This window comes from Anolis sagrei, chromosome 5 (genome assembly GCF_037176765.1).
Source record: "Anolis sagrei isolate rAnoSag1 chromosome 5, rAnoSag1.mat, whole genome shotgun sequence".
Taxonomy (NCBI): Eukaryota; Metazoa; Chordata; class Lepidosauria; order Squamata; family Dactyloidae; genus Anolis; species Anolis sagrei.
The window spans coordinates 23,121,518-23,140,013 of NC_090025.1; the positions used below are offsets into that span (position 1 = coordinate 23,121,518).

The 18,496-nt window shown below is 39.2% G+C and overlaps 1 protein-coding gene across 3 annotated transcripts in view; it reads left to right on the forward strand.

Moving 5' to 3' along the window:
• The window catches only part of GRID2 (glutamate ionotropic receptor delta type subunit 2), a 1,028,529-nt gene that overhangs the window by 898,030 nt on the left and 112,003 nt on the right, over positions 1-18,496 (forward strand). For all 3 annotated transcript variants that reach the window (XR_009631647.2, XM_060779233.2, XM_060779232.2), the window contains exon 14: positions 13,681-13,847. Coding sequence is in view for 2 of the 3 variants with exons in the window: in XM_060779233.2 (XP_060635216.1) it covers positions 13,681-13,847 (167 nt within the window). In the remaining variant the exon portion in view is untranslated. The remainder of the gene's footprint in view (positions 1-13,680; positions 13,848-18,496) is intronic.

Consider the following 18,496-nt stretch of genomic DNA (forward strand, 5'->3'; position numbering starts at 1 on the left):
CCAGCTTCTGCCAACCTAGCAGTTCAAAAACATGCAAATGTGAGTAGATCAATAGATATCGCTCTGGTGGGAAGGTAACAGAGTTCCATGAAGTCATGCCGACCAAATGATCTTGGAGGCATCTATGGAGAACACTGGCTTTTTGGCTTAGAAATTGAGATAAGCACCATTCCCCCGAGTCGGACACAAGTAATCTCATCTAAGGGAAACGTTTACCTTTACTTTTATGTTTCCAGATAATATTTTTGGGTTTGGGCAGCCAAGGAACCCAGCAAACCATATTTTGGCAATTCATGCTGAAGACTGAGCTTATGCATTAACCTGGCACTACTCTCTGGATATTTCAGAGCCAAGCATTTGGAATCATAGTTAGAAGGGACATCAAATCTCATTTATTCCAACATTGTGTAATGCATGAGAATAAACAGCTAAAGCACTCCTGAAAGATAACCATACAACCTCTGTTTAAAGAGCTGCAATGCAACACTATTTGAGAAGTAAGATTTCCATCATAACTTCAACAGTAGCCCTTCCAGTAGGCAGGTGCATTTGATTCTCCATGATTCATTGCTACTGGTGTTTTACAAACTGGACCAGCATTCAACACATTCAGCATCCTCTTCATTCAGCAGGTGCAGATGTTTGCATTTGGCTGGAGAGCATGTATCACTGAGCTATTTGTTGCTCTTGATACTGCTTTAGGGATGTTAGGGAGCAAGGCACTTTAGGGATCCCACAGTCAACTAACATAGCTGCTTGTTTAGAATCTGTTCCTGAATTATTACTTATATGCTTAGAAAGAAGTGAGTGGAAACAGCATACAGGCATCTCACAATAACAGCTGTTGACATCTACAAAGAGGTAAGTAAAACTGACACATAAAAACCTGATCAGAGGCAGTTTGTAGCAGTGGGGAAACCTGGCTACAGATGGGGAATCTGAGTGTTTTTCCTGCTTTCACTCATGTGCTTGCCGGGCCTGAAGCTGTGAGCCAAAGTAAAGAGTATGTCACTCTATATTTTTGCCTGCAGAATGTCTCTCTGTGATCTGCCTATCTAATCTAACAGCATCCCCAAAACAACATGGTTCTTAGCATCAGTAAACTACTGTATGTTGCAGAATACAAAGCAATGAATAGGAAAAGGAGGGGATGCCTTGCTTCACAAGGAATTTGAACTGTGAAGAGCCTCAGCTTGTGCTTTCATATAGCCACCATTGGTATATTAATTCAATTGTGTGTGTGATTAGGAAGAATGGTTTTAACTGGCACACTGCCAAGGATTTGAACATATCAAACAGCCTCACAGTCAGGGCTGTGACTGAATAAAATAGTAACAGTGTGTCCCAAAATAATCATTCTGCCACCTCATTTGAAATTAAGATATAAGCCACTGAGAACGCTTTCTGAGATCAGCATTCAGATTTGGTCATGATATTTATTTTAGCAGTTTTTTTCAGGAGGCGCTGTGTCAAGCGATTACTGTAATTGTGTTGAGGTTCATTGTGTATTGGGCAGGTAGAAATTCCCAACCCACATCATAATTTATTCAAGTAGTTTGTGAAGTAGTTGATACTAAGATTTTTTGAGTACATCACTCGTTTACTGAACACTTGGTGAGCCAAGAACAAGTATGGTTATGTAAAGAAAATCAATTTCTTGTGCCTGAGGTGATGTGAGGTGTTATGAAAATTCTGTCTGTGATATGTACTTTTGTCTCTTGATGCTGTGGTCAATTTGCTAATACATGGGGACTACAGAGTCCTCCTTAGACAGAATAATCACATTGCTTATTAGATGAAAAATTGTTTGGGTGTCCTCTCACTTGTTTTTGCTGTTCTTTTATGGAACTGACATTAGGTTCACACTTCTGCAAATGATCACTGAGATCTGCATTTTGTGGTGACATGCTGGAAAAATTCCACTTGAACTTTTCCAAAAGTGGGGGGCTTGTGGACAATATATGCTACATTTATTTCATGAATAGAACATCACATATTATAGTATATGTTGCTCCCATTATGCTATGAGGATGACCTGACATTATAATTTGAGGTTATTGTCTTGAATAAGAATGGTGAATTCCTGTTATATTGACAGCCCAGTACTATATCAGAGCAAAAAAAAAAAAAAACCCTCTGAACAGTACTTATCTCTTCTTGCTAGTGGGCATTCTCTCTAGTTAAAGTGAGTAAAATTCATTGGAATTACCCAACAATCACTCTAGAATGGTAGATAGCTGAATACCTTGTGGTAACTTGAAAACATTTCTAAAAGTTATTTAGTACAAAATCAATTGGATTGATTTTTATACCTGACATTATAATAGTGGTTCCCAACCTGTTGGTACAGCCCACTGGTGGGCCACAAGACCTAAAATAAGGTCCACAGCTCTAGATTATTAAATATGGGTTTTATAAATATGGGTGAGCAGATGGCGATTACTGGATTGCATATGTTCTGTATCAGAAACTACAGCAGATTTGGTCTATCCAATTCAGTTTTCTGAATCAGCACCCCAAATAACCAAACAAATTCTAAAATTGACGAAAAACTGATTTGTAACCCTTTTGGTACTAATGTTAGAGACTGGTCCCTGGTCAAAGTGGTCCCTGGTCAAAAAAAAGGTTGCGAACCACTGCATTATAATAATGAAAAGAACACCTGATCTGATAAAACTGGAAATGTGGTGCTGGCTGTGCTTGCGTCTCTGTGCTTAGTTAGGCAATGAGACCCACATTGGAGTTTTAGGAGTGTGCAAGCACTCTGCTTACTAGCATTATTCTCATTATGTAGATATAGGTTTGCACCTCAGGTGGCCTAGTTTTAATCCATTGGTGAAAGATGCCCAGCTGCCACCATCAACAGTGATCAACAGAAGTAGTGGCATTTTTAACTGCCCTCTCAGGCTGAGGCAGATGTGGTGATGTATCACACATTGAGCTGAGGTACTGGCATCTGGAGTGGGACTTGAATTTAATGGGTATGTAAGCCAACCATCTAACTAACTAGCATACCAAGAATTCACATGGCCCCAACCTCATCCAGCATTTGAATCAGTGGTAGGATTTTCGCTCCAAACATCCATATGTATAGAAGGATGTCCATTTTTCTACTTGCTCTATATTGAAAAAGTTGGGAGGGGAATAGTAGTCATTATGCCCTACTGTGTTATCGTTGAACTGACTTTAATCATACAGTGTAGGTCAAAATCTCTAGGACACCTAGGGAGTCAGTTATTGCTGAGCATCATGAGGGGGCTTTAAGATGAAAAGGAGCTTGAGTTGAGAAATTTTAGCATCTTGGGAGCAGAGAGGAACTACCCTTGAGACTCAGAGTTTAAGCTGAGAGACTTTAGATGTTGGAATCAAGAAGACACACTGCATTACCTAACAATGTGGTCAGAGGATACATTGAGTTGTCCTTGAGCTTGGTTTGTTCTGATCTATTTACAGCTCTCTTGAGATCAGATTGACCCTGGCTGAACCTATTTATTTATTATTTGTATATTATGCCTTAAAAATTAGTACTCAAGGCACCTAAAAATAATGAAATTCAAATAAAACAAATACAATTATTATAATTTAAAAACAGATCTTCAGGATTGTGTATTCTTCCCAGGGATTCTAGAAAATAAGTCTCCAGGTGGAATATTTAATATCTTGCATATTGTTCCAATATGTTCTGGAATTAAAAAGAAACCTCTTTATGATGGAACTAAATTGTTGCAGCTGATGTTCAGAAGGGTCAAAAATAGTTTGGGTCAACAGAAACATAGTTGATATTTTTTACACACACACACACACACACACTGTATCAACAAATACTGCAATCTCCCAAAGCGTTTTCCCTGTGTATGGAAGGCAGCTTGGCTTTCTGCACAGCATTTATTTTTCTTAATGTATGAGAGGATTTCTGCAGCATGCCTTGATATCCATTCATGTAAACTTGATTTGTGTATCACTAACGTTGGGCTTGGAGATTTCCACTAATATGTAATGCAAAATAGATCCCATTATTATGGTAATTCAGACCTAATTGCCTGAAACAAGAACCAGCCAACAACAAGGAGTCATGTTTGGGGGCAGATAATCAGTCTCCTCTTTTCACTTACTTCTAGTTTTTGTTTTTGTTTTGTTTTTTTGTGAAAGTGCAGATAGCCCTTATGAACTCAGGCACTATGTAGTTCAGTTTGTAATATTGAGTGGGGGAATTTTCTCATCAAATGCCTGGCTTTCCTCACCCTTCTGAATCTTCTCCCTGGTGGCAGCAGCTGATGCATTAATGCTAGCAAAAGTGTGATGGAGAGATGGAGGGTATAGTTTGTAGTGCTAATACTTTCTCCTCTGATTGACTGGAAAGCCGTGATTCCTGCAGAATGACAATACACTTCCTTCATGCTGATCTCGCTTTGCTGCTCCCATGTGCGGTGGAGGCAGTGTGTGCCCCGCATAACCAATTCACTGTCACCCTGAAATGCCATTATCTCCACATGAAATAGCAGTATAATGATGTGGAAATGTAGAATTCGGGAATACAAATCTACCATGAGGAGAGCATGATATTAGAAATACCGAGTCCTATCTCAAGCAGGTTTTCTTTTTATATGCAATTGATGGGTCATACAATAGTAAGGCAGGACGCTAACCTAAAATCCATCTTCTTCAGTCTATTTTTTTTACTAAGAACCGGATCTAGAAATGATGTAGCAAGAGCTGTATGAATGTTCTAAAGTGGAATATCAACAGATCTTCATGTCTGAGCAACATGTCTGAGGGCCCTTCCACACAGCCCTATATCCCAGAATATCAAGGCAGAAAATCCCACAATATCTGCCTTGAACTGAGTTATCTGGGTCCACACTCAGATAATGTGGGATTTTGTGCCTTGATCTTCTGTGATGGAAGGGCCCTAAGAAACCTTGTAGATAAATTACTGGTTTTGCAATTTGTCCTTTGCACTTATCAGTGTTGTCTGTGACATCCTATCCCCTCTGTACTATGAAAGCAGTTAAGCCATTATCCCTATGCCATGAAAACAATGAAGCCAACAGTAAGACATTCAGTCCGACATTATATCAACACATATCATGCATGTACTGCAAAATAGTTGAACCCATGCTCATCTTTCACACCACTCTTAATGATTGTGTCATTTCTTGCAACATTTATTATTATGTATTTATTTAAAACATTTATATTCACCCTTCTCACCCCAAAGGCGACTAAGGACGGAAAACAGCATATATACGGCAAACATTCAATGCCAGAACAAGAAATAATTAGTAAAAACATTTGTCTCAATATTAAATACATTGTTTAAAACTATCTTGATCATCTGCATCAAATCTAATTGGCCTGGTAAGTTTCCTATCACTGTTTTATTGCCCTGTCCCAAAAGCTTGGTCCCACAACCAAGTTTTTACCATCCTTTTGAAGGACAGGAGGTAGGGGGGCAATCTGATCTTGCCAGGAAAGAAGTTTCATAGCAAATAAAATTAAAAGGAAATAATACAAAATCGCTCTATGGTTACACTCCAGACTTTTTGTTTGCTTTTTTTAGGGAGTCATAATTTTCTTTTAGCCTTGAAACAAAATTGTTTCCATACTTTCTGCTGTCATAAGTGGTCTATTCAAATGAGACTTTTATGCTTGCCTCAGAGTGTAGAAACATGTGTCCTGGTCTTGGGAACATGTGAAATCCAGTTCAATAGTTTCTATTATTGAAGGGGCATGATTCTGTCATTTGTAGGCAATGGCATAATGGTGTGTGTGCATGTGTGTGCGCGCATGCAGGTATGTTATATATATGCCTTGTTTTTAAATTCCATTGCATTATATCATGACTTGTTAGCCATCTTGTTAAGCAGGATAAAAACAAAGTAAAACTGTTTTATAGCATGCCTTATCTCACCACATGTCCTAATTCAGAGCTAGAAGGTCAATGTATTTTGAGCTGTGCTACCAGCTCACTGGAAAGCTGGTCTTCTGCTCTACAGGGAAAAACATTGTAGAAACTACAAGACCAGCTTGGCAAAGTTGTCAGAAAAGGCATCAACTGTTTAAAGAAGCTTGTTCCACTCTTTCTTTCCAATAACTTTTATTTATCCCGACTCTTCAAAAGCAAAGGCAGAGGTGTTCTAATTACATCAAGCAACCAAATAAACAAGAGACATCAGCTGCTAGAACACCAGGCATGGAGCTTAGAAACAATATTATCTGCTTTGTACTGGAAGTGTAGTTTAATATAATCCAGTTCAAAGCATATAATGTGGGTCATCTGTTTTGATAATCAGGATTATATGACAGTATAGAAGGGGCCTGTATATAAGGGTAGCCTGGAGATGTATGGAAGTGATCTCTCTCCTTTTTTCCTGGCTATCAGATGTCCATAATGGCCAGGTGTCTTGATGGAGCTCTGTAGCCATCTGGGAGCAGCAGTAATGCGGATGATTCCTCCCCTCTCCTTGCACTAATGAGTTCAGGAAAAGGATGATGATACTGTTGTACCATCTAGACAGCAAAACAGTCTGAATCACACCTGATCTCACTGCCCAGACTGCCCCAAACCTGCAGGATACTCCAGAGTTTCCAGCAAACTCCAGAGTATCCCCCAACTCAATCAAAGCAGGAGAAGTCAGCTTAACTCATTAAAAGAGCATGATGCTTACCAGGCCCGTAGCCAGGAATTTGTTTCGGGGGGAGGGGGTTGAGTTTGGTTTGGGGGGGGGCTGAGTCTGAGTGAAAGAGGGTCTACCCTAGCAAACCTTTTGTATCATTACACCAATACCCCCATGCATATGGGATATATTGAGCATGGTGATCAGATCATGATATGAATAAACATAACAGTTTAAATAATGTACCAGTAATGCCTTCTTGCGGACCACCATGAGAATTTGGGGGGGGCTGAAGCCCCCCAAGCCCCCCCCTTCCCCCCCCCCCCCGCTACATGCCTGATGCTTACTAGAAATTAGCCAATAATATGGGGACAGGCAGCAGTGAATTTGAGGTGAGTATGAATTTTCCTGCTACAGTAGTGCATTTGGGGGGAGGACTTAGGAGAAAGATTCCCATTTACATTCAGTATTTATGAGGTGGTTGTTGCCCCCTCTCCCAATGTGGGACTTTTAAACAAGAGTTATGGTTCAGGAAGAAGGTCAGAATCCCATTCTTTCCCTGACATCAAGCAAGAGGCATGACTGGCTGCCAGCAACATGCCTTGAAGCAACTAATTGATGCTTTGCACCAGTCTTTCCCAGGAATTTTCAATAACCAGCTTTCTACCTGCTTATAAAATGGTGGGTGGGTGGAAAACAACATGATGCTGAGTTCAGGTGGTATAGGGCCTTTGTTTTAAAGTTTTAAAAAAGAGAAAAAAGGCAACAATGGACCTCATCACATGGATGAGGTCCCTTGTACTGATTCACCATCCACTGTGAAGAATTGGCTGGGCAGCAGAGCAATCCCAGCACTCTGCACCCTGCCGGCAACGATTCTTTCCCATCACATGTGGGGAAGCATCACCATGCAGCTTCCCCCCGCAGTAGCCCCATTGTTCCTAATGGAACATGGTGAGCAATGGAGCTCACCAGAAATGAGGCTATATTGTTTCATGGCATGGGACTCCATCATTCAACTGGAACAGTACTGTCCCAAGACACTAAAAATTATTTGTATGATGAGGTCCTATGTAACGCAGAAAACAATTCTTCCTTAGCCTTCTCAGCAAAAATGGGTAGTGCATGAAAATATGCAGCAGGCTGTAGCACAGCTAGTTAATCTACAGCAACAATACATCACTGCCGACTGGCAGATGGAAAGTTCGAACCCCAAGTCGGATTGAGAACCCTACTGTTAAGCCTAGCTTACTGTTCACCTAAGCAGTTCGAAAACAGCTGAGCTTTGAATAGAGAAATTAAGGATGGCTTAAAGTGGGGAGGTATTTTATGACACCATAAAAATGCCGGTGATCAAAGAACAAGGAGGAAATACTATGATCAAAAGAGCTTGGCGTCATAGTGGATGAAGCGACAGCATTCCCCTGTGGCCAGAATTGAGCATAATCTCCAACTGCCAAAGTTGGAAAATGCTGAAATACCTCTATCTTTCTCTCTTTTGTATGTCTAAAAATGGCATTGAATGTTTACCTTGTATGTGTGCATTGTGATCTGCTCTGAGTCCCCTTTAGAGTGGGAAGGACGGAATATAAATTCTGTAATTAAATTAAATAAATAAATATTACTTTGCCATAAAAATACCCAGCATGATTACAGATGCATTTATTTATTTTGTTTACTTTTGCAAACTAAATGATTCTGACTTCCTAACCCTCAGAAAACAGTTCATTACTGATGACTGTTGTAAGTATAGCAAGTTATTTCCATATACTTGCCAGGAAGCCAGGTCTCAACTGGATATGCATGCCTCCTTGCAGCATACCCCATCATTCTGGCTTTAAAGAACTGGCCTTTCCTGCCTACCTTTTCTGTTCTTCCCTTGTGTGTCTTGCCCTTTTAGTTTGTATGGATGATGACAGATCCTGTCTTTCTTTTTATTGATGGGAGCTGCTTCGGGAGACAATAATTGTCTGAAAGGTGAGATAAAAAATATAGTAAGTAAATAAATAATGGCCATTGGGAAACAGTAAGATAGAAAACAGTTATTGATCTTTTCCCCCCATCTCTAGGCTGTCAGTGTGAGGCATGTCTATACTATTTCTAATAAATGTTTGCCAAAGGAAAATACATTTGTTTCTGAGTTTGCCTGATATCCTAACTATCCCTAGGCAAGGGTCAGTAAATAATAGCACCAGTAATTAGGCAGGAATAACCATTTGTTATCTCTACAACTTCATAATGCTATGGCAGTCCACTGCTTTGCTTTTTAATGATAGTGTCTTTGTGTTGTCAAGATACTTTTGGGTCACATTTAGGAGAAAGACAGGATATAAATGAAATAGCTAAGACTAAATTGAGTTCTTGTAAACCATTCTCAAACCATTTATCAACAGTTCTCATAACAGTATTGGAAAGTATGAGAATACTCGTACCACTCTATTTATTTATTTTTCTATCCCCCCCCCCCCCCCCAGTTTAGGGATTTAAGTAGCTTATAACATATTAAATATATATATTGATAAAAACCACAATATACAAGGAGAATGAAGCAACAGCATCAAAGGAGGAGTCCCAACTGGAAAGCATGCAAGGAAGCAAAGTACTAGCACTGTTGCCTCCACTATTACCTCAGTAGGGCACTATATTTGTGGATGTAAGCCAAACCCTTTCTTCCCAGGACAGATGGAGGAGGAGAGGCAGAAGAATGCAGAAGCAGGTGCCTCACAGCACAAGTTTTAGATTTTGGAATACTTTGAGTTTCTGGATAATGCTCAATCTGTAAAAACATTGTCAAACCTTTCCTCACTTTCAACAATGTAAACCGACACTTGAACCACCTCACAGCCATGCCTCATGTTCTGATTCTGAACCAATATGGTAAAAAAAAAAAACCTGAACAAAGCTATACTTATGGAGGAAACAGATGAGAAAAGAGGGCTTTAAATCCTGGTTAGAAAATTGCCTGAGGGGACTTTCTTCTGAAACATATAAATTGGTAGCATCAGAGTTCAGCCTGTTGATAAACTGATCCAGAGTCTGAGGCTCAGAGCCCGAGGCTAGCAAATGCCACACATAGTGCCCTCCATGGATCCACTCCTTAATCTTTCTCAAAATACTTATTCACCTCTAAAGAAGAATAAAGAAAATATTGTTTCCCTCCAGATGTTTACTCCAGGAAAGATGGGACATGCTTTTCAAGTGTAGGGTGGGGGAAATGGATGCCAAATTAAAATGCCTCCCATATACTACATCTCAAAAATATGGAGCTGTCCTAGTATGCCTCAGTAACTCCTGCATGTAAACAGATTTTGCAAATCTCATCTACAACATCAAGCAGTAATCTAAGTGATATAATGACAAAATGTAATTTAATATTCTATTTGGGTATTTTAAAATTCCCTTTTGGTTTCACTGGCCCCAGACAGCCTGTTATGCATTGTTTATATCATACTCAGCTGTTACATATGTATTTGTTGTTGACTTTGTGCATTTAATGAGTTTGCCTTAGTTTTCCTTTGAAGACAATGTAATTGGTTGGTGCATTAGAGGGAAAGTCCTATGTAGGGCTAGAGAGAGGAAATGACATGCCTTTCCCGGTAAAGACCAGGTAGAGAATTCGACTGACATACATAGCTAGGAAATAGAAGGTTCAGATACAAAAGATGATGTCCCAGTGATTACTGTTAGCTCATTTTCTCCTTTTCCTGCAGCAGTGAGATCTCCATTTTGAACTTATGCAGAACTACACATTATGCGGAACACAGAACTTCTGATGAAAATTGAAGTTTTGCCACTTCCTTTCTCTTGCTCTGCAATATCTTGCTCAATCTGTTTTATGCCAGCAGGTATACTAGTTTGATGTTTGGACCATATGTACTGCTGGAATCATTGTGTATCATCGCAGATCCCGTCAATCTCCACACAGGAGGCATGGGGACCTGTCACCCTGCTCCATTCTAGATTCCCCCTGCCTCATCACACGGGGGAAGCCTTCTTGAGTCGGCTTGACCCAACTTTCCTAAAGTAACGATGAGAAGCCTCATGTCGATTTTGCAGTGGCAGCAGGGTGTTTGCTGTAGTTCAGCCATGGAGCCACCCTGGAAGTGTGATGGGAGCCATCAGTCTCCGTGGCTGAAGGGGAAAAAAAAGCCCTGTCTCCACTGTCTCCACTGCTGCCAAATTTTAGACTGTGTGAAGAGGTCCTAAGATTCCAGGAGACCAAAGTTCACACTGCTGCTCAACCATGAGAATCTATATGTTGAAATCATACAATATTAGAAATTGAAAGGTCTGTAAGGACCATCTGGGCAAGCTCCTAGTAATGTAGAAGTACATAACTAAAGCTTTCCTGAAAGATGCCCATCCATCCTCTGTTTGAAGATCTCCAAGAAAAGAGAGATTACTACCTTCCAAGGCAGTCTATTCTACTCTTGAACAAATCCTACAGTCTGTAGATTATTCCCAATAATTATGTGAAATTTGAATCTGTTCCCATTCTACTCTCTGGACCAGGATAAAATAAGCTCACTCTGTTTTCTATATGATATCCCTTTCAGATACAGTAAAACCTCTGTATCTGTGGGACCAGTACCCACAATATGTTCTCTTTGGACATTTTATAGGTCCTCCAATACAATTCTACTGTATGTTTCTGCCAGAAGTTGACCATGGAGCCATGCTAGGGAGGTGTTCTTCTCTAGGCATTTTCTAGGCCTTTTGTTGTAATTCTGTAGTATGCTTCCACCAGAAGTCATTAATTTGCTTTTGTCTGTAGTTTCATTTTCCATGTGAGCCCAGGAACATAGCCCCTAGAGATATGTGAATTATACTGTATTTAAAGAAAGCTATAATATCACCTCTGGTCTTACCTTCTTCAAGATAAACATTCTTCATAAGGCATAATTTCCAGTTCTTTGATCATCTTGTCTTGGCCATCTTCCTCCAGATACATTCCATCCTATCAAAGACTGGATCTACATTGCCATACAATGCAGTTTCATAATGCATATTAAGTTCATTGAAATGGATTATATAGCACTGTAGACTGAAACAATCCATTTCAATGCCATTAATCTGGATTTGGAAACTGCGTTGTGTGGCAGTGTAGATCCAGTCAGTATCCTTCTTGGCCTGTGGTGTGCTAGAACTGACACAGCAATCCAATTTAGGCTTAAGTAAAGCAGAATAGAGTAGAACTGTTGCTTCCCTTGATCTGAGCACAACACTTTTATTAATAAAGACTAGGATTACATTGGTTGGTCAAGGTCAAATCACAATCTCTGAGTCTCAGAGAAATGGCAAACCTCATCTGAATAAATCTTGGTAATAAAACTCTAGATACAGTTGCCATATGGAGGAATTGTACTGAAGACACATAACAACTATGTCTTGTGTCCTGTTGTCAATATGAAACATGTTTCCCCAGCCTGCTGAAAGCAGCTGCTGTGAATGTAAATCTTTGCTTATTTCATTCTCAGATGTGAGCATGGAAAGCTTTTTTCCCTCTAAATAAGGGTACAAAAGTTTTGCTGTTGTTTTTTTTCTACATTGTTTTAGGATTGCAGTGAAATGAATATTATTTGAAAGCACAGAGCAACAATAACAACAGCAGGATGTTAACCCTGGGAAACTACACACACACACACACACACACACACACACAAAACTCAAGGTGGTCATGCATTTATTTTGTCAAAAGAAAAAAGCCTTGAAATGGGGGAGAGATCTTGCAGTTATTGACAGCTTTTCACATTGAGAATGATAAAATTTGCAAGTATTTTTGTATCCTAGTAACCACACCTCTCACAAGAGAGCCACCCCAAGCCTCACAAGAGGTAGTGCTAACATGAGAGGTTGCACTAGCATCAGAGTACCCATCATCTTAAGCAGGGGCAGCTTGCAGGCTTTGGTGGGGACTCCTCTCATGTCAAACGCAGGGCACGCAGCTCACCCTGGGCCCAGTGCAGGGCCTGCTTGTGGCCTTCAGTGAGGTATGAAACCTCCTCCTCTACCAGGTGCCAGGCACACAGCTAATTCCAGCAGGGCCTGCTTGTGGCCTTTGGCCAGGTGGCAAATAAAGAAGAACCACCCCAAGCTGTATGGGGCTCCCTCCTCCAGGTACTGCAAGGAGACCTCCAGCTCAGCCTCCAACAGGTTGCATCACCAGTGAGGCCAGTGACAGGGAGGGAAGGGGGATTAAAATTGTTTATTTTGCATAATTCATTCTGTGACTGAGCTCTTAAATGGGGAAATTGTGTTTGTTTGAGGGGGAGCTGGAATGGTTTAATTGAATTTCAGTGCATTTCAATGGGGAAATTTCCTTTGACATACGAACAAATTGAGTTACTAGCTTGGTCACAAAACTAATTAAACTCATATGTCAGGTATCACTTGTGTGGTGTAAATCGACATAGAGGGTGAACTACCATTTTGCTGAAGGCCAACAATATGCAACAAATTGTGTATCTGCCAATGTGTCTGCTTATTGTCCCATTGTGAATCAGGGATGCACAATTGCTTTCTCCTCAATCCGTTGAATCAAATGGCACATGTAAGACTCTATCAAAAGGTTATACACCACCCTGTTGCACCTATTCAAATACATGAGCAACTGTGTGCAATATAGGTACCAGTGCAGAACTCTGCTTATGCAACAGTGAATTGAATACTATTGGGTAACACCCAAAAAAGTCACAACTGCATTAGCAAGGCAACTTAATTGTGTGCATATCACCAACAAGATGCTAATCCTTATTATTTCATATGGTTCCCATCTTCGAGTAACTGGATAAAGGACTCCCAAGAAGCCTATGTATATCATGTTGTGTTCCATCATGAGAGAAAAGAGAATTATAATAAAACATTGTAATATTTGGGGTTTTAGATAGCTTGCTGAAGAGTACATTTTCATATTTATATTATGCACTAACAGTGATGCTGAAATCTACTCACCTATAACATTCAAATGAATTATTTTGTTCTAGTAGCTTCTTTCTTTTCTTTTATTGAATTTATGGAACATTCAAAGTGAAACCTGGGCATTTCTTTTCCTTTTGTATTCTAGGTCAAATATGGAAATTATGCCTTTGTGTGGGATGCAGCAGTTTTGGAATATGTTGCTCTGAATGACCCCGATTGTTCCTTCTACACTGTTGGAAATGCTATTGCAGACCGAGGTTATGGAATTGCTCTTCAACATGGAAGCCCCTACAGAGATGTATTTTCACAAAGGTAACAATTGTGGGTTGGTACAGAAACTATATTGCATCTGTCTCATTTTCCCTGGGGAGAGGCCAGGAGAAATATATGCATTTTTTTCTGATTTTGTGGCCTGTCAGGAGCACTTTTCTTTTTGTGTTTCTGTAAAAAGGAAAAAAAACACAGCAACTATTGCAACAAAAATATTGCAGGGAAGTCTGTCCTGGTGTGTGATGTAGGTTCCTTCTTTGGAGGCTTTTAAACAGAGGCTGGATGCCATCTGTCAGGGGTACTTTGAGTGCGATTTTCCTGCGTCCTGACAGGGGGTTGAACTGGATGGCCCATGAGGTCTCTTCCAACTCAAGGATTCTATGATTCTGTGGTTCTAAAATGAGGCCGCAATAACTCCTGAACTGGTTTATATTGCAGTATACATAGTGAAACAGATCACCAAACTGCATTTGATGAGTGGGGGTCCTTTGTTAAAATTCCAGGATTTGTTTACATATTTATGGACCAGATATAGTATTGGATGTAGCCTGATATCTTGTCTAGAACAGCAGATACCTTACAATGAATTTGTATTTTTGCTTGTATTGCAAAATTAAGAGAAAATGTGACCATCTAACATCATGAGATTTTAAAAGAAAAACAGTTTGCCTGGCTAAAAAATATACTCACTTTGTACATAAGCCATAAGGCCAGAAAATTGTTTAATTTTCTGGCCTTATGGCTTATGTACAAAGTGAGTATATTTTTTTAGTCACACAAGACAAAATTGATTTTCGAAAGGTAGATTCCTCGAGGAAGTTCAGAGTGTATAACACTGAAAGGTAGGCATTTTGGTAGTCAATACAATCCAGCTGGAATGTAAAATTTTTCTATCTTGCATTGAAGAGACAGATGATTGTGGTTGGGTTGTCTCTTGGAGAACAATTGCTATAGAGAGATGCTGGGCAAGAACGTTATTATACATTCTTCATATTATACATGAGTGCTATCGTAGCATTTTTTTTCTCTGTGGGCAATTTTGAATTTTGGAGTATTTTGGAATTCCAGATATGGGATACACAACCTATAAAACTGTTGTGCTATAATAAATTATCTTTTTTTTCCCTAGATAAATCAAAATATCTTTCTAAGTTGATTTTAGTATTCCTTTTATGTATATGTATACACATTTTACTACATGAAAAAATGCAGGAATAAGAACAATTATATTCAGTCTTTAAAGATCCAACATGAGTTAAGGTTTGAATGAAGCAAGCAAACTCATGTATTCCAAACCTGATTTTGCCCTCCCTCTGGCAAAGTGTTTGGGCTTAAAATGTAAAACAGAATTGTATATTTGCTTCACTGGGTTTTCCTTTGTGCCACCATCACAATGGCAATGCCTTTTTGTGTCACAGTGACTATGCTTCATTCTGGTTACAGGCTCTGTTTGTATTCACTCTTCTGTGTATATTCAATCAGCTCTGCCAGTCCGAACAACAGCTTTACATACACTCAAGTGCACATGTACAAAATTCCATACTGCAGTTTGTAAGACACACAGCTAGGGCCTGATTTAAAGCCAACCTTACTGAAATGCCTGTTTGGTTATTCTATCAGGAAAATATAATCACAAGCCTTGTCTGAATAATACCCATTTTGATGGTGATGTTTTCTTTCTTCTTTTTGTGATGTTTCCATTGAAATTAGGGTGACTCAATTCAGACATTTTACTTATTGTTGCCGACGCATTTCGAAGATTCCATCTGTCAATCATGTAATTTTCAGGGTGGCTTAGAAGAGCCTGCTTTTTTAAAAAAAAAAACTACAACCAAACCCTCATGCACTGGCCAGTTCAATAGCCTGCAGTTGCCTGCATCAATGGAATGGCCACTGTAGTTTCCTTCGTTCTAAGGGTAACTAGGCAATTGGAGATTACTGTTCTATTTTTATCAGGATAGCTTTTCCATGTCTTTTTAGGCCAGTGGAAGAAACCTGACTTGTCTTCCCCTTCCTACAATGTTCTTCCCAATAGGCAAGGTCCAAATTTTCAGGTCTGCCTTTCAGTGGTGGTGAGCAGAGACATAGGCAAAAAGACAAAACCAAACATCTCCATGTAATTTACAGCAAAGTACTTGCTGACAGTAACTAGACCTTATAATAGTGATTTCAACCTTTTGGAATGGAGAGAAAAATACAAAAGTCAGCAACCCATGGTGTTATGCAAAGGGGTCTGATCCTCTAGGAAGTGCTGGATTGGGATTCCAGGAAGGTTTCATCTCACCTCAAGCCCTTGGTTTTCTGTTGATGTAATTATTCCCTGATTTTCTTCTCAAAGAAAGCAACAAGTAATTTGACCAATTTTCTTCCTGCTCCCAGTATTCAAAAACCAAACTTTCAAAACCTGTTATTCTGTGCAAACTTTTCATGCAGTTATTTTGTACAGAAATGTTTTTTCTGCATAAGCAACAATAGTCACACAGCATTTTCTGTGCAAAATCAACCTTATGTAAATGCAAAATAAGTCCCCAATTACAGCATTTTCTGCGTATTGTCAAAGGCTTTCATAGCCAGAATCCCTGGCTGTATGGCCATGTTCCAGAAGCCTTCTCTCCTGACGTTTCACTTGCATCTAAGGCAGGCATCCTCAGAGGTTGCGAGGACCTCGCAACCTCTAAGGATGCCTGCCATAGATGCAAGCGAAATGTCAGGAGAGAATGCTTCTGGAACATGGCCATATAGCCCATAAAACACATAACAACCCATTTTCTGCATAGAAAACAGAATTTTCTGAAATCTGTTTTCTATGCAAAACAGGCATGTGTGAATTTAGCACAGAATGCCTTAATTTCTATCAGTCCCACAATCTTCTTGTCAGGTGTTTTTCAATACCTGAAAAACATGCCTTTCGGCCATTTTCTGGATATGTTCTATTTTCTTTCCTTATCCATCTGGATGATAAATCAGAACATGCTTCCCTTTTACTATGCAGTTCAAGGGCATTTCACTATCGGAGTTGTGTGTCATTCTGGCAAGAGAAAGGAGTAAACTGGAGCTGCTTTTGAATATCTGATTGCCTTTGGTAAGGTTGCATGCATATGTCCATAGAAGGAACAAGGAGTACAGAGATTTGAGAACTTTCACCATAATTTGGTGTGCTGTCAGATGAAACAAACCATGATTTCTGATTGGCTTCCAAACTGGAATGTGAAGCTATGAATTTAAGTCATTTTGCAAGTCTGTGTTCCTGATAAATAGTTTGTGCTGTGATGTCTGAATTGTCCAGTCACCCCTGGAAGTCAATATTGCTAGAAACTGGAATGGAAGAGTCAACAGAAAACAGAGAAATAATTCTAAGGAATGATTTCACTGTACAGTTGGATGATCAAGTCATTCACAATCACAAAGCTGTGCAAACCATATTTTGGCATAATTGATTAACTGAGCTACTGTTTAGCAATCAAAAAGATTAATATTAGCAAATGAATAGGATGCCATTTTTATACCTTCTGGATAATATTTGTAAGTCTTCTGTGTACAAAGATTCTGAAAAATTATCTATGAAAGCGAAGTGCTTGACTGACCTACAGGCTTTTAATCAACCACAAGAGAAAAATCACCACTGTCCACACAATGGTTATCCAATTTTTTTATTATCATGTTTATTAATAGTACACAGATATCTGTCTTATCATCTAAAATTCCAGCTTAACATTTCTGAAAAATTTGATCACCAGTATTCTTTGTGTTAAGCTATCATTTGTCTTCACATTAAAATTGTGCAGTAAGTTACCTATCAATGTATCAGACACTATATGCCTCTTTCTCTGTGTCGCTGTTTTGCTTAATGTTTGGATGTCACCCTCATTCAGTTAAATGAAGCTGCACTTTAGTTGGTTTGTGAACAGTATTTTTTTCTGCAGTTAATTAAAAGTCAACAGAAAATATGTCTTGCTCTGCAGCTGTGCCATAGTTATTAAGTGCATCTCTTACAGCCCAGTTCCAGACACTTTCCTTTGTAATTCAGGATAGTTTTCTTTGATTTCCACACAAATATGCAAAAAGCTTTTCTCACTATTGTGTTCATCAATACTCTTCAAGTGCCAATTCATTTCTAGCTGTATTTATACTCTAGTTGAAACCATCAAGGTTTCCAATTTGCACGCAAAATGAAAAATCTTTAGGTGGCAAATTCTACATCCGCAATAGAATCCTACCAATAAAAAGACTGAAAATTGTTTCCTGTATTGCACTGGAGCACAAGAGAAACTAAACAAGTGTGTGATAAGGGGACACTGCTAAATGCATCCATGTGTACAGAAATAGTTTTCAAGTAAACACAGACTCTATTTACTTCTTGTTTATTTTTTTATTTATTTGTGGGGTCATCATCCATAAACAAGACACTATGTCTGTATATTTCCTTCATACTTGAGATTCATTTGAGTACAAAATCTGGAGTTTTGTATTTGCACCACAGTTGTGTAGTCAAGTCTAGTGGCATCCTATCTGAATGAGCAGATGTTTGTAAGATCTCTAGTGGTCAAAGAGCATGAAAAAGAGATTTTAGCTTTAGTGAAAAAATAATTAGATGATCAGTATTGAAGACGAAGTCATAAGGGACAGATGGTCATGAATGAAGAAAAAGCCAACCAGAGTATTACTGATGGAAAGTCAAGAGCAGTTTCAAA